This window comes from Mustelus asterias, chromosome 20, assembly GCF_964213995.1.
Source record: "Mustelus asterias chromosome 20, sMusAst1.hap1.1, whole genome shotgun sequence".
NCBI lineage: Eukaryota > Metazoa > Chordata > Chondrichthyes > Carcharhiniformes > Triakidae > Mustelus > Mustelus asterias.
This window is the reverse complement of record NC_135820.1, coordinates 66028567-66044094: the sequence shown is the minus strand read 5'-3', so window position 1 is coordinate 66044094 and position 15528 is coordinate 66028567. Positions and strand designations below refer to the sequence as shown.

At 44.7% G+C, this 15528-nt stretch overlaps 1 protein-coding gene across 2 annotated transcripts; it reads right to left on the bottom strand.

The window, feature by feature from the left end:
• Positions 1-4307: 4307 nt before the first annotated feature.
• Positions 4308-15241, bottom strand: rps21 (ribosomal protein S21). Of its 2 annotated transcripts, none has more exons than XM_078236710.1 (6): positions 15146-15241; positions 11443-11546; positions 11302-11365; positions 6406-6477; positions 5318-5373; positions 4308-4386 (listed from the first exon to the last, which is right to left on the bottom strand). In XM_078236710.1, the coding sequence occupies exons 2-6, from the start codon at positions 11490-11492 to the stop codon at positions 4377-4379; spliced, it is 252 nt and encodes an 83-aa protein (XP_078092836.1). In that variant the 5' UTR covers positions 11493-11546; positions 15146-15241; the 3' UTR covers positions 4308-4376. The 2 variants fall into 2 exon arrangements, with proteins under 2 accessions (XP_078092836.1, XP_078092837.1); XM_078236711.1 differs by having other exon boundaries at positions 14901-15159.
• Positions 15242-15528: the final 287 nt, after the last annotated feature.

The following is a 15528-nucleotide window of genomic DNA, read 5'->3' as shown; positions in this document are numbered from 1 at the left end:
TGCAGGGTGACAGGGATAAGGTGGAAGAGGTGGGATGTTCTTTCGGAGAGTCAGTGTGGGTGTGTCATAAACTCCCATGCATCTTCTTGGTAATCATGATGTGGAGATGCCGGCGTTGTTTCCCGGTGTGCTATGCCTCGGGACATCCTTTCCTGCAGCGTATCAGGTAGACAAGGCGAAGAAGGGGCTTGGAGCTCCGAAAGCTTGTGTGGCTTTTGCTCCCAAATAAACCTGTTGGACTTTAACCTGGTGTTGTTAAACTTCTTACTCTTCTTGGTAACACGGCTTATATCAGCTCCCTGATCACAGAGAGGCCAAATTGGAAGTTGAGCAAAACATTAATTTCTGGGATGAAAAATTGAGGCCGACTCTTAATTAGCAGAAAAAGGGTTTGACTTGTATGTCGAGTATGGTCTAAACATAAATCTTGGTGCTTAAAAATTGAATTGTTACAACATGATCTATGGCAGTGATGGGCTCTGAATGCAGTCCATTGACTATTGCCCATTATTGTCCACTATATATAGAGGAATCGCGCCACTAAAGTTCATTCCGGGTCTGGGATCACACTGCTACGTGTTGACACCAGGATCACGATGCTGCAATTCGCATGGTTCAAACAACATCCCCAGCACATCCTGGATACACAAGTGCAGGGAAACCACCCTGTTCAGTGCCAGAACATGTGTGGGAGGTTGTGCTTGATTGCTATTGATTTTTTGGCAGTTATCTACTTTGCTCCTGCCTAATGGATTGCTTTGTGTTGAAGTGCTGTGGTGAGGAGGAAGAATCAAGTGCAAAATCAAAAAAGGCAGAGGAAGAAGATTTGCCAAAAAGAGAAATATTGGCGATGAGGGCAGGATGGCAGAAGAGAGTTGGAAGCTGGATTATTTTATTACTGAACAGAAAGGTAAGCTATTGTGTTTAATTTGCAATGCGGGCTATGCCTCTCACAGTGCAAAATTTCTGGTAGGTTCTGCCCCAATGCACTCGACAGCTTTCAAATCTAAAGGAAGCTATGAAAACACAGAGGTACTTAGACAAGCATTACATGAGAATGATGCAGTGACTAGCTGTCGTATTGCTTGGTTATTTGCAAAACATAGAAAGCCATTTTCAGATGGTGAATTAATGAAAGAATGCATCATTGAATTTGCAGATGTTTAATTTGCCAGATTTAGAACAAAGGACAAAGAAAGTTACAGCACAGGAACAACCCTTCGGCCCTCCAAGCCTTCACTGACCATGCTGCCCCGACTGAACTAAAACCCCCTACCCTTCCGGGGACCATATCCCTCTATTCCCATCCTATTCACGTATTTAAAAACCAAGAGAAACCTATCAAACGTGTTAAACATCTGCTTTGGGACACATTGAGCGAGATTCTCTGTTCCCGCTGGCAGTGCACCCCGTGGGTTTCGCAGCAGCGTGGGGTGGCTTCAATGGGAAACCCAATTGACAGTTGCGGGACCAGGAATCTCACCGCCAGCAAATAGCGCTATGCCTAGAAACACGCGGCTGGGAGGCCGGAGAATCCCACCCATCAGATGCAAGAAGCGCAACAAACCAACTGATGGAAACCTCACTGCCAAATTGCTAAGCATCTGCTGAGTCCTAATCGAAGGAAACTTGAGGACAGGTCCAATCAGAAGCCACATTAATAATCTATGTGTAAGTATTGCATTTGGTTTTGCCATTTGATGTTGATAGTTCTATTAATATACAAATGTTTATTTAAACATCTTCTGTAACTGGGTATGAAATATTTGGCATGTATTTAATCTTATTCTTGGGATTAGTGCAAATGCTCATTTCCACTCATGCGGCCCACTCCCTACCCTAGGTTGCCTATTACTGATCTACGGTGATGCTTCAGGTGTAACCATGCTTCCAAATTGAAATGATAACCAGTATTCAAAAAGGGACGGCACGATGGCACAATGGTTAGCACTGTTGCCTCACAGCGCCAGGGACCCATCTGTTGCCTCACAGCACCAGGGACCCAGGTTCGATTCCAGCCTCAGGTGACTGCCTGTCCCATGTCTGCGTTGGTTTCCCCTGGGCGCTCTGGTTTCCTCCCACAGTCCAAAGGCATGCAGGTTAGATGGATTGGCTATGCAAAATTGCTCCAAGTGTCAGGAGCTGGGCGGGGTTATGGGGATAAGGCCTGGGTGAGATTGTTGTCGGTGCAGGCTTGATGGGCCAAATGGCCGCCTTCTGCACTGTAGGGATTCTAGAATAAAGCAAAGGCAGATGACAGGAGGGATGTGCAATTATAAGGTTATGGAATGAGATGTAAATTGCTGAAGAGGAATGGATAATAGGAAAAAAAAATAAAAGACTTAAGAGATACAGGAGCATGTAAATAGTTGAGGCATTTGTTCTGATTGATGTATTTTTCTCAGTTGAGTATCCTCCTCTACCATAAAGGCTGTTTTATCACATTTCTCCTGCTTTGGGTTTCATTCTTTACTATTCCCACTGCGCTCTGCATTCAACCAAGTCACCTCCCACCATATATGATGCTAAAAACATCTTTCTCTTTCCTTTCCTGCTATAGAAGATCTTACTTAAACAGTCCACTAACGTTCGGTTGACCCACAATGCTGTTAGGGAGGGAATTCCAGGATTTTGACCCAGCGACTGCAAAGGAACGGTGATATATTTCCAGGTCAGGATGGTGAGTGGCTTGGAGGGGAACTTGCGGGTGGTGGTGTTCCCGTGTAGCTGCTTCCCTAGTCCTAGATGGAAGTGGTTGTGGGTTTATCAGCAGTGATCACCAACCAATCCAATGGCTGGAATTTTATCAGCACGCCCGCCCCGATTCCAGGGGCAGGCGAGGCTTGGAGAACGGCATTCTCCGTTGGCCTCCGGTGGGATTGCCTGAAACTCAGGCGGATGTGCCGGTAAAATTCCACCCATAGTGTAATTCATGAAAACAAGAGAGGGCTAAACCAATTTTGAGCCGCTCTTGCAGAATGCTACAATTACACTGCGGCAAGTGATGAGAGCCTGGTATCTACCTGATGAAGAACGTTAGCTCTAATCTCTCTCCACAGATGCTGTCAGACCTGCTGAGATTTTCCAGCATTTTGTTTCAGATTCTGGCATCCACAGTACTTTGCTTTTATATTATGGTATCTGCTTTGTTATGTTTCAGGATTACAGGCAACAAGTTGCAGTGAGCTTCGCTTTCCTCCCAACATTTTTCAAAAGTTTTCTACAGATCCAAAATTCAATCTGGACATTTTGGAAATGCAAACTTGCACAGGATTGGAGTTACAACGCACCGAGTGTCACCTCCAAGTAGTGTGACATGGCCAATGGAAAGTAACTTACATTGCTTGGTCAAAGTGCACTAGAGGATTAGATCAAAATGCAATGAGCACCTGAAACTGGTTCACTCTGACCCACAAGTAGCAGGATGACTGAATCCTAAGCTGACTGACATTTAGTTGAATTTATTTATTAGTGTCACAAGTAGGCTTATATTAACACTGCAATGAAGTTAGTGTGAAAATCCCTTAGCCGCCACACTCCAGCACCTGTTTGGGTACACGGAGGGAAAATTTAACATGGCTAATGTGCTTAACCAGCACGTCTTTCGGACTGTGGGAGGAAACCGGAGCATCCGGAGAAAACCCATGCAAACATGGGGAGAACGTGCAGACTCTGCACAGTGACCCAAGCCAGGAATTGAACCTGGGTTCCTGGCGCTGAGAGACATCAATGGTAATGACTGTGACACCGTGCCGTTTTTTTTCAGTTAAATTTTGCATCTACTCAGAAAATTGTCATACATTGAAAAACTGCCAGAATAAATTTCTCAATCAGATCACCCGCTTGGAACTATTCATTTGCAAACGTGTACATGCTTCCACTGAGGTCTGCTTAAAAAAAAGTCCTTCCATCACACGACCATCAGCCAGCATTAAGCAGCATCAAGGACAATCCTCAAAATGCCAGTCCCAGTACTCCAGCTAACACAGAAATATCCTCTTTTGAAATTGAAATCCCAAAATTTTAAAAAGGAGGCCACGAGATTAGGGCTTTATAGGACCACCAACTGGTCACAGCAAGCGAGGGATCTGGAGAATTCTGTACATAATGCTTTTGTTATATCAGGCAAATTGGTAGCACATAAAAGTACAGTGAAAGCATAAAAGCAATGAGGAAAATAACTATTTCATTACAACTTTAAATAAGTCACTTTTGTGATAACTAACTTGTGATGTGCCCAAGTATCACTCGTACGTGACGTGAATTTATTTTCCTCCTGACATTAATGACAAAAAAGCAAAAAGGCGTTTAATTTTTGCTTGACTTTTTATTTCAATACAAACATGAAACTTCCTATAATCCAAGTCTTCAGCTTGTTAGACAGCTCTGAAAAACAAACAAAAAACATAAGTTACAAGACACGTTCAGGATAAACACAAAAGAAACAGAATTATAAATGTGTTGGGGTCCTTCCGAATGGAACCCAACTCCCCACTATTTACCAATCATATCTAGAAATCTTACTGGATCAATAGTGTAATCTCTGACATCAAGTTAAACAATTTATTTGTTAATCTCCCCACTTTACCCCAGTTCGAAGCAAGCATCCGTCCAGTCCCCTCTACAGCTCATCCTACCAGTTCTGTCCTCCTGTTCACGTCATCTCTTTTTTATTCACTAAGGGGCAGCACGGTGGCTAGCACTGTACCTCACAGCGCCAGGGACCCGAGTTCGATTCCTGGCTTGCACATTCTCCCCATGTCTGCGTGGGTTTCCTCCAGGTGCTCCGGTTTCCTCCCACAGTCCAAAGATGTGCGGGTTAGGTGGAATGGCCATGCTAAATTGTCCATTAGTACCAGGGGGATTAGCAGGGTAAATATATGTGGTTATGAGGATAGGGCCTGGGTGGGATCGTTGTCGGTGCAGGCTCGATGGGCCGAATGGCCGCCTTCTGCACTGTGGGATTCTATAATCCTCCGAATTCATGCAGCCATCTTTGTTTCAAATTCAGCCTCTCCAGTGATGGGATCAAGATGTCCTCAATCTGCTGGCTGTAATGGCTTTAATCAAGTTCTGATGAAAGATCAGACTTGAAAAGTTAAGTCTGTCTTTTTCTTCACAGATACTGCCTGCCCCAGCGATCCCACTTTTTTCTCTTTTTAATCATTTGCACGTTGGGCTTGGGATCACAGGAACAAAACTGCCTGTAATTTGGTCATTGTGCACTAGAAACATAGTGTGCTCCACTCCCCAGTACAAACAACACCACCACTACAAAGAAAACCATGGCATACAGAAGACTCAACATTCAACTTACTTGGCCACAATGCCATCATTCTTAGCCAGCCTCAAGATGCAATCGTCTGATTCACCCTGTAATTAAAAAAATAAACGTTAATATCCCTTTCCAAACACACACACACCAAGTTTGATTGCATTCCCTGGTCACCAAAAAAAACTCTCAGACGTTAAAAATTGTGGATTTTTTGCCACCACAAATTAAATTACAAATTTATAAAGTTAGTTCATTATGAGTCAGATACTTGCAATGCAGAAATAGGCAACACAAGTTTAAAATTTTAAAAATCAGCATGGATGAAGGCAGGTTTTTTTTTTGGTCAGATTTTGTATCTTTGTCCTGAAACTGCTGACTCCTTGCTGAGAGATGCCAGTGCCAGTCTCTCTTTGGAATGGTGACCAAATCCCATTACCCACGTGAACATCAGCAGGCTATCTCATCGTGGGAAGGTTCCAGCTGAGAATAGTTCTGCCCTCACCTCCAACCAAATTCAACCGAGCAAATAAAACTTAATTGGACAAGCAGGAAAATATCAAGCTCTTATTTTGTGGAAGATACTTCAAATCCAGCAATGATCCATCTTTTCTAGAGCGTACCACCATTTTGAGCTGAGGCACTCTGGAAGTGCCCAGTCCTTTAGTGAATGGCTCCAGAGGTAACGAGGAAGACTGCATTCTCCCTCATCCAGGATACTGACCAAGAGGCAGCTAAGCTGAGGACATATCTTACAGGCAAACATTCTCAGGAAATTACAGCTCGCCCGTTATTATGAGACGTATGTAAATTTTCAGTGCTGGGGCATATTTTACATAGAGAAGAGCCCCACTGTTTGAAAGTACCTATTTTCTCTCACTTCCAGATGTATTTATACACAGAAGAGTTCAGGAATCCTTTAAAATTTCCATTCGGTACAAACATAAGTAAATTTGATTGAACGCTAGAACAGACAGGGACTCGAGTAACATATTCTTGTACAATAATTTTAATTCCAAAGGGGCATAAAATTGATGCCCTTCACTACCCCTAGCAGCCTGCAAGATAAGGATAGAAACAACCCTGAGACAGGAAGTTTATTTTCTCCAATGTCCCCAGAAATGCATACATACCATCCTACGGATAGCTCCACAGATAGCATAGGTTTTGTGCTGGCCATTAAATCTTCCTGTTACTTTGTCAACCTAAGGTAAAATGAACCAAGGGACAAACGATTTAGGAAAGTACCAACAGATATCCTGAAAACAAATTTCACAACTTGACATTTATATTCTACAACTTAATATTTATCATTGTGTCAGTCCACAAGAATCAGCTTCTCCCACGAAGCTACAGACAAGGATGCTAAGGGTAGTTTGTCTGATGTTGCCCACTTGGATAAACACCACATAATAAACTCATTCGCAAAATTAAAGCCACTGGGATTAAAGTGGCAGTGACAATGTGAATCCGAGACTGGCTGAGGGACAGAAAAGTATTGATGAATGGTTTTGTTTCAGACGAGAGGAGGGTATGCAGTATTGGTATAGCTACTTTTTATGTAAATTAATTACCTGGACTTAGGTATAAGGGGTATAATTTCAAGATTTTCAAATAACGCCGAACTTGAAAATGTGAGCAATAAGGAGGACTTCAGGCACTCAGACTGATGCAACGGACAGATCCATGGTAGATGAAATTTAACGTGGAGAAGTGATACATTTTGGTAGGGAGAATAAGAGGTAACGTGAACTAAACGGCACAATTTTAAACCAAGTGAACAAACACAAATCTTTGAAGGTGGAAGGATAAGTTGAGAAGTCTGGGATCCCTGGCTTTATACACCAGGGGAACAGAATACAGTGGAACCCCGATTTTACGCGCCCCGATTTAGCACGAAATCGGATATGACACGATGAATCATTGGACCCTTTTTTTTTGCTCTTTCCGGTTTAGTGATTTAGCGCGACCCCGATAACATTCGCAATAACATTTTATGGACCCCAACCATCGCGTTACAACGGGGCTGCACTGTACAAAGGCAAGGAAATATATGAAACAGTTAGGGAGTAGTATTCAATTCTGACATCATACATAGGAAGGATGTTAAGGGCTTGAGGGAACAGATCCTTTGCCCCCTGAAAGAACAAGGGCTGCAGGTGCACAAAAACACCATCACCCGCAAGTCCCCCACAACTCCACACACCACCCTGACCTGGGAACTATAACATTGTTCATTCCTTCACTGCTGCTGGTTCAAAATCCTGCAAACTCCTTCCCCAGCAGCACTGCTCTACAAACAACTCACCACAACCCACTCAATGGCAATTAGTGTTGGTCTCGTCAACTATGCGCACATCCCAAGAACAAATAAAGAGAGAGATTCTCTAGAACGGTACCAGAGATGAGGGGAATTCAGTTATATGGGGCGACTGGAGAAACTGCAATCGTTTTCCTTATAGATTTGATAAGAGATTCAGACAGAGTTTTTATAAGAGTAAAATAACAAGATAGTGCAGGACACAGGTGATTGGCAAAAGAACCAAGGCGGTAAGAGGAAACATTCTTTTTGAAATATAGTGAGTTACGTCCCCCTTCTCTTCAAACCTAATGTTACTCCTTCCTCGACTGTGTGGTTGCACCTCAAATTTGTGCCCTGCTTTTCTGCAATGACATGTTTAAATCCTTCCATGATGTGGAGATGCCTGCGTTGGACTGGGGTAAACACAGTAAGGAGTCTAACAACACCAGGTTAAAGTCGCTGCTCTGAAAGCTGGTGGCGTTTGCTACCAAATAAACCTGTTGGACTTTAACCTGGTGTTGTTAGATTCTTTACTGTGTAAATCCTTCCAATCAGTTTTACACTTCTGCCAATGCCACAACTGATGTACTATGTGACGGTGATTATGGTGGATAACCCCCCACACCTTTCTTAACCCCCGTGCAGTCTCTGACAGTTGTCCACACCATCCACCTCACCAGCTGGGGCTACACTTGCCCTGAATTGTTCTGATCTTGCGTGGCCCTCTAAGAATCAACCCTGGATTTCCCCCATTTCTCAATTATACCCTGCTCCTTGGTGACATCATCAAAAACACGCTAGGTTCCACATGCATGCCGACACTCAGCTCTACCTCACTGTCATCTCTTGCAACCCGCCTCATTTGCCACATTGCTTGGCTGACATCCACTTCTGCATCAATCTCCTCTAGCCATCATCTGCCACAGCCGACCTGCTACTGAAACTTTATCCGTGCCATTACCCTCGGACTGACTATTCCAGTGCTTTCCTGGTTGCCACCCACCAATTTGAGCTCACCCAAAACACCGTTGGCCAAATCCTGTTCACCAATCACCTGCGCTTGCCGATCTACAACAGTTTCTGGCTGAGCAACAGCTTGACTGTAAACCCCCTTTCCCAACTTTAATATCCCTCCATGGCCTTGCCCCTCCCTATCCCTGAATCTTCCCACAGAGATCTGCCCCACTCATACTTTAACTTCTCAAGCACTCGCAAAGTAAAGTTTATTTATTAGTTCACAAGTAGGCTTACATTCGCAATTAAGTTACTGTGAAGGTACCCTAGTCGCCACACTCTGGTGTCTGTTCGGGTATACTGAGGAAGAATTTAACAAGGTCAATTCACCTAATCTGCACATCTTTGGACTGTGGGAGGAAGCCGGAGCACCCGGAAGAAACCCACGCAGATACGAAGAGAATGTGCAAACTCCACACAGACAGTGACCCAAGCTGGGAATTGAACCCGGTGCTGAGAGGCAGCAGTGCTAACCACTGCGCCACCCCTAATTTTAATTGCTCCAGCATTGGTGATGGAGCTTACTATCTGAGCCCCAAGCTTCAAGAATTCCCATCCTAAATGTCTCTGCCTTTCCTTGCTCATTGAAGATGCTCCTAAAAATCCTACCTCTTTTTGGTCTCTTGTCCCAGTTTCTCAGTGTGTGCCTTTGTGTCAAATTCTGTTTGAAAACTCTCCAGTGAAACACTGTGGGACAGTTTACTACACTGAAGGCTATTTAAAAGGTTATGGGGAGAGATCAGGATAGTGTGATTAATGAGAGCGTTCTAGCAATGAGCCAGCGCACACACAATGGGCCATTTGACCTCCTGCGCCATCTCATTCGATTACAAGTCCCTCCCTGCATTTTCAGTCATTAATCTTGGAAAGTGTATCAGGAAGATATTTTTAAACTGTTTTCTATATTTATCTGAGAGGGAGTTCTTTAAATGTCTAATTTTTCTTGCACGATCATGAGTTCCCATTTTCATGGAGTGCATTCTCTGCGGGGACATGCTTAGTCATGAGCTGCAAGGGTCAAGGTAACTTGAGGACCAGTGGGTACCGTTCTATTGCTGGCATTTAACCAACTTAAATCATGCAACTTCATTTGTGAGGAGGCGATGGCCTGATGGCATTATTGCTAGACTATTAATCCAGAAACCCAGCTAATGTTCTGGGGACCCGGGTTCGAATCCCACCACGGCAGATGGTGGAATTTGAATTCAATCAAAGAAAATCTGGAATTAAGAATCTACTGATGACCAAGAAACCATTGTCGATGTTGGAAAAACCCATCTGGTTCACTAATGTCCTTTAGGGAAGGAAATCTGCCGTCCTTACCTGGTCTGTGACTCCAGAGCTACAGCAATGTGGTTGACTCTCAACTGCCCTTGGGCAATTAGGGATGGGCAATAAATACTGGCCAGCCAGTGATGCCCAAGTCCCATGAACAAATAAAAAAACCCACAAAAAAACTGCTGAGTTGTCCAAGGACAAAACCAATCTTTTTGGGGAGAGGCCTCTGAGGATAGCAGTGGGAGTTAGTAAAGTAAACCTTTGGTGAAGCATCCATCGCTGCAGAACACATCAACAAACCAGGCTAACTGCTAAGTCAAGTGTCCTGAAGCACTGCAAATAGCTCTAGGTCAGATGCTGCATAACTGAATCAGCTTCAAATCGATCTCCTATTGCCAAGCAAACCACTGTGGTACAAAATTTATCAAAAATAGTTTTTTTCCCATCATTCCAGGGGATAGTTGCTACCTGGTCAGACAAGCCTTCACTGGGCAGGATGCAGGCATCAGGAATTCTTTCCAAACATCATAGTGAGCAGTAACATTTACAATAAAGTGGGAGTGAATCCCTGATTGCAGAATGGAGACATACCATAGCCCAATGAAAAGTGGCTGCATCAGAAAAACCTCAGCACCAACTGCTTGTTTTCCGTTTTGTATGGTATAACAGCAGAACGCTTCAGATTCAGAAAAGGAGACTATTCATTCCTCAGGTTTGTGCTGGTCCTTTGCTGGAGCTTTCCAATTAATCTCCATCACCTCCTCTTTCTGCAGAGCCCTGCAAATATCTTCATTTGCCTATTGAATTCCTACAATGCAGAAGGAGACCTTTTGGCACATCAAGTCTGCATCGACTCTGACAGAGCATCTTACTCAGGCCCTATCCACGTGACCCCTGTTAATCCACCTGACACATCCGGGGACACGGGCAATTCAGCAAGGTCAATCAAGCTAACCCACACATCTTTGGAATGTGGGAGGAAAAGAAAACCCTACGCAGATACGGGGAGAATGTGCAAACTCTGCAGTCACCGAAGGCAGGAATTGAACCTGGGTCCCTGGCACTGAGAGGCACCAATTCTTTCAGTTCTCCAATTATTTTTCCAATTCTCTTGAATGCAGCTAGTGAATATTCTGCCACCCTGTCAGGCAGTACATTTCAGATTGCAGTCTGTTGTGTAAAACATGTTTCTTTGTAACAACTTGTTTTGCCAATCACTTTAAATTGGTGCCCTCTGGCTATTGATCCTCTGCCATTGGACAGTTTCCACCTATTAAGTCTACAAAAACCACTCAGGATTTTTAACATCTCTATCAAATCTGCTGTGAGTGTTTTCACTGGCCACGGCACGAGGACAAAAGATTTCACCAATGCACATGCAACATCTAGCCTTACGAATAATAATTCAGATCTACATTACTGAGATTTAACTCACATCAGCGAGGTTGATTTGAATGGAAGCATGGTCCTTGGCACCAATAATTCTGTTGCTTGCAGAGCTAAAAGAAATGAGCAACAGTTTAGTTATAATGCACGCAACACAAGAGGTCATAATGTGCACTTAGTTTATACCCACCATTTACGTGGAACATAAAGATCAACAAATTCACCAGCGTCGTTCTGCATGTTGGATTTTATTTAGTTGCTGACTTTGTTCAAAGTTGCGTTTTATGCAGGGATCTAGGCATACAAAAAACAAAAGTTAATAGTCCATCACACCAAATTGCTGTTGCTTATTTTACCAACTTAGAGACGGACCCTCTAGTTTTTGATTTTCCAAAACAACGGCAGTTTCTCCCTATCTACACTGCTCAGGCCCCTTATGATTTTGAACACTTCTATCAAATCTCCTCTCAATAATTTTATGATCCAAAAGGTGGCACAGTGGTTAGCACTGCTGCTTCACATGCGCCAAGGACCCAGGTTCGATTCTCAACTCGGGGCAGTGTCTGAGAGTAGTCTCCCTGTGTCTGTGTGGGTTTCCTCTGGGAGTTCCGGTTTCCTCCCACATTTCATTCCCGGGATCATTCTCATGAACCTCCACTAGACCTCTCCAAGGTCAGCACATCCTTCCTTAGATACGGGGTCCAAAACTGCTCACAATACTCCAAATGTCGTCTGATCAGAGCCTTATACAGCCTTAGCAGTACATCCCTGCTTTTGTATTCTAGTCCTTTCAAAATGAAAGCTAACATTGTATTTGCCTTCCTAACCACCAACTCGCCCTGCAAGGGAATCCTGAACTAGAACTACCAAGTCCCTTTGCGCTTCCAATTTCTGAATTCTCTCCCCATTTTGAAAAAAGCCTCTATTCTTCCTACCAAAGTACATAACCTCGCAATGCATGCAAAACAATGACATGCTGGGAGAGCTGTACACTTCAAAGAGTTCCAATTCAAGCAGTATTCCTCTTATAAACTTAAGCCCCCTCTTTAAAATTAGTTAGCAAAACACAATCTAAGCATAAGCCAGTAAGGCTAACAGTCCTAGAGCTCTCAGAGAGGCCTTCTGTTTCTAGTACCAACCGACTCAAGAACAGCTTCTTCCCTGCTGCCATCAGACTATTGAAAGGACCTACCTTATATTGAGTTGATCTTTCTCTACACCCTAGACTGTAACACTATATTCTGCACCATCTCTTTTCCTTCTCCTCTATGTACTCTATGAACGATATATTTTGTCTCCCACAGAATTGCTGGTTAGGTGCATTGAATCATAGAATCCCTGCAGTACAGGAGGCCGCCATTCAGCCCCATCGAGCCTGCACCGACAACTATCTTAACCTATCCCCGTAACCCCATATATTTACTCCGCTAATCCCTCTGAAACTAAAGCGAATTTAGCATGGCCAATCAACCTAACCTGCACATCTTTGGACTGTGGAAGGAAACTGGAGCACCCGGAGGAAATCCACGCAGACACGGGGAGAATGTGCAAACTCCACACAGACAGTGACCCAAGCCGAGAATCGAACCAGAGTCCCTGGCCATGCTGAATTCTCCCTCACTGGACCCAAACAGGCGCCGGAGTGTGGCAACTCGGGGATTTTCACAGTAACTTCATTGCAGTGTTAATGTAAGCTTGTGACATTAATAAATAAATGCAAGTTTTCAATTCTTCCAAGAATGGACAGTTTCTGCCTATCTACACTGCCAAGGCCCGTTATGGTTTTGGACACTTTCATCAAATCTCCTCTCAACTCTTTTATCACCCAAAGAGAGCAATTCACAGTTTCTCTATCCTTGTAACTGGAGTTCCTTATCTCTGGACGGCACAATGATTAGCACTGCTGCCTCACAGTGCCAGGACCTGGGTTCAATTCCAGCCTTGGGTCACTGACTATGTGGAGTTTGCACGTTCTCCTTGTGTCTGCGTGGGTTTCCTGCGGGTGCTCCGGTTTCCTCCCACAGTCTGAAAGATAGTCATCGAGGTTTACAGCATGAAAACAGGCCCTTTGGCCTAACTTGTTCATGCCGCCCTTTTTTTAAAACCACTAAGTTAGCTGCAATTGCCCATGCCCGTCTATACCCATGTAACTGTCTAAATGCTTTTTAAAAGAAAAAATTGTACCCGCCTCTACTACTACCTCTGGCAGCTTGTTCCAGACACTCACCGCCCTCTGTGTGAAAAGATTGCCCCTCTGGACCCTTTTGTATCTCTCCCCTTCAACCTATGCCTCTAGTTTTAGACTTCCCTACCTTTGGGAAAAGATGCTGACTATCTAGCTGATTTATGCCCCTCGTTATTTCATTGACCTCTATAAGATCACCCCCAAGTCTCCTACGCTCCAGAGAAAAAAGTTCCAGTCTATCCAGCCACTCCTTATAACCCAAACCATCACGTCCCGGTAGCATCCGAGTACATCTTTTCTGCACTCTTTCTAGTTTAATAATATCCTTTCTATAATATGGTGACTGGAACCGTACACAGTATTCCAAGTGTGGCCTTACCAATGTCTTGTACAACTTCAACAAGACATCCCAACTCCTGTATTCAATGTTCTGACCAATGAAACCAAGCATGCCGAATGCCTTCTTCACCACCCTGTCCACATGACTCCATTTTCAAGGAACTATGAACCTGTACAACTAGATCTATTTGTTCTATAACTCTCCCCAACAACTTACCATTAACTGAGTAAGTCCTGCCCTGGTTCAATCTACCAAAATGCATCACGTCGCATTTATCGAAATTAAACTCCATTTGCCATTCATCAGCCCACTGGTCCAATTGATGAAGATCCTGTTGCAATCCTAGATAACCTTCTTTACTATGTCACCAATCTTGGTGTCATCTGCAAACTTACTAACCATGCCTCCTAAATTCTCACCCAAATCATTAATATAAATGACAAATAACAGTGGACCTAGCACCGATCCCTGAGGCACACTGCTGGTCACAGGCATCCAGTTTGAAAAACAATCCTCTACAACCACCCTCTGTCTTCTGTCATCAAGCCAATTTTGTATCCATTTAGTTACCTCACCCTGGATCCTGCGAGATTTAACCTTATGCAACAACCTACCATGTGGTACCTTGTCAAGGGCCTTGCTAAAGTCCATGTGGACAACATCAACTGCACTGCCCTCATCTACCTTCTTGGTTACCCCTTCAAAAAACTCAATCAAATTTGAGAGACGTGATCTGCTGCCAGATGTGCTGGTTAGATGCACTGGCCATGCTAAATTGCCCCTTAGTGTCCCAAGATAAGTTCAGAAGATGCGTAGGTTACGGGGATGAGCGGGGCAAATGTGTTACAGGGATAGGGCCTGGGTAAGATGCTCTGTCAGAGAGTCGGTACAGACTCAATGGGCCAAATGGCCTCTTTCTGCACTGGAGGGATTCTGTGATCCCTGGGACCATTCTCATCCATCCTTTCCTGAAACTCCCAGAACCATAGAATCCCTACAGTGCAGGAGGCCATTTGGCCCATCTTGTGTCTACTGATCACACTCCCACCCTATTACCCCAGGGTGTGGGGTTAGTCTGCAGCCTATGGGGTGGTGTAGGTAGTGTTCACTCCAGGCGGTTTACCGGCTCCTCCTGGCCGATCACCTCCTCCCCACAGCCCCGGCTCACAGCCTGCGGCCCACCAGGTCCTGTACACGCGGCCCCGCTCTGCCGCCGCATTCCTTTCCCATCCGGAGCCGGCCTCGGCCGAACCCAGCGGCATTCTCTCGGCCAGGGCTGATCATCCCCCACACGGCGGGGCCGGTTAGCCCGAGCCCGGGGCCGGTTTGCCCGGACCCGCTCCCTCCGCCACCCGGGGTCTCACTCACCCTGCACTCGGAATGGCGGCCACCGGAAAGAGAGAGCGCGAGCGAGGACCGGAAACAGAGGGCCAGTCCCACAATCTACTTCCGGGGAACTACTTCCGGGTTGGCCACCGCCTCTGCCCCGCCCCCCCTATCGAGCTGCGCGCGCACTGAGGGGCAGCTCTCCAGCTGAGGGGCAAAGACTGGGCTGGAGCTCAGAATCAGCCTCCAATTTAAACACAGCTTGAAACAAGAGGCCTCTCTGAGACCTCTAGGACTGTTAACCTAAGTATAAGCAAGTAAGCATGTGTTTTGTTAACTAATTTTAAAGTGGTGGCTTAAGTCTATAAGAGGAATATTGATTGATTATTGTCACATGGCATTTTTTGAAATTTGGCATGTCAGCT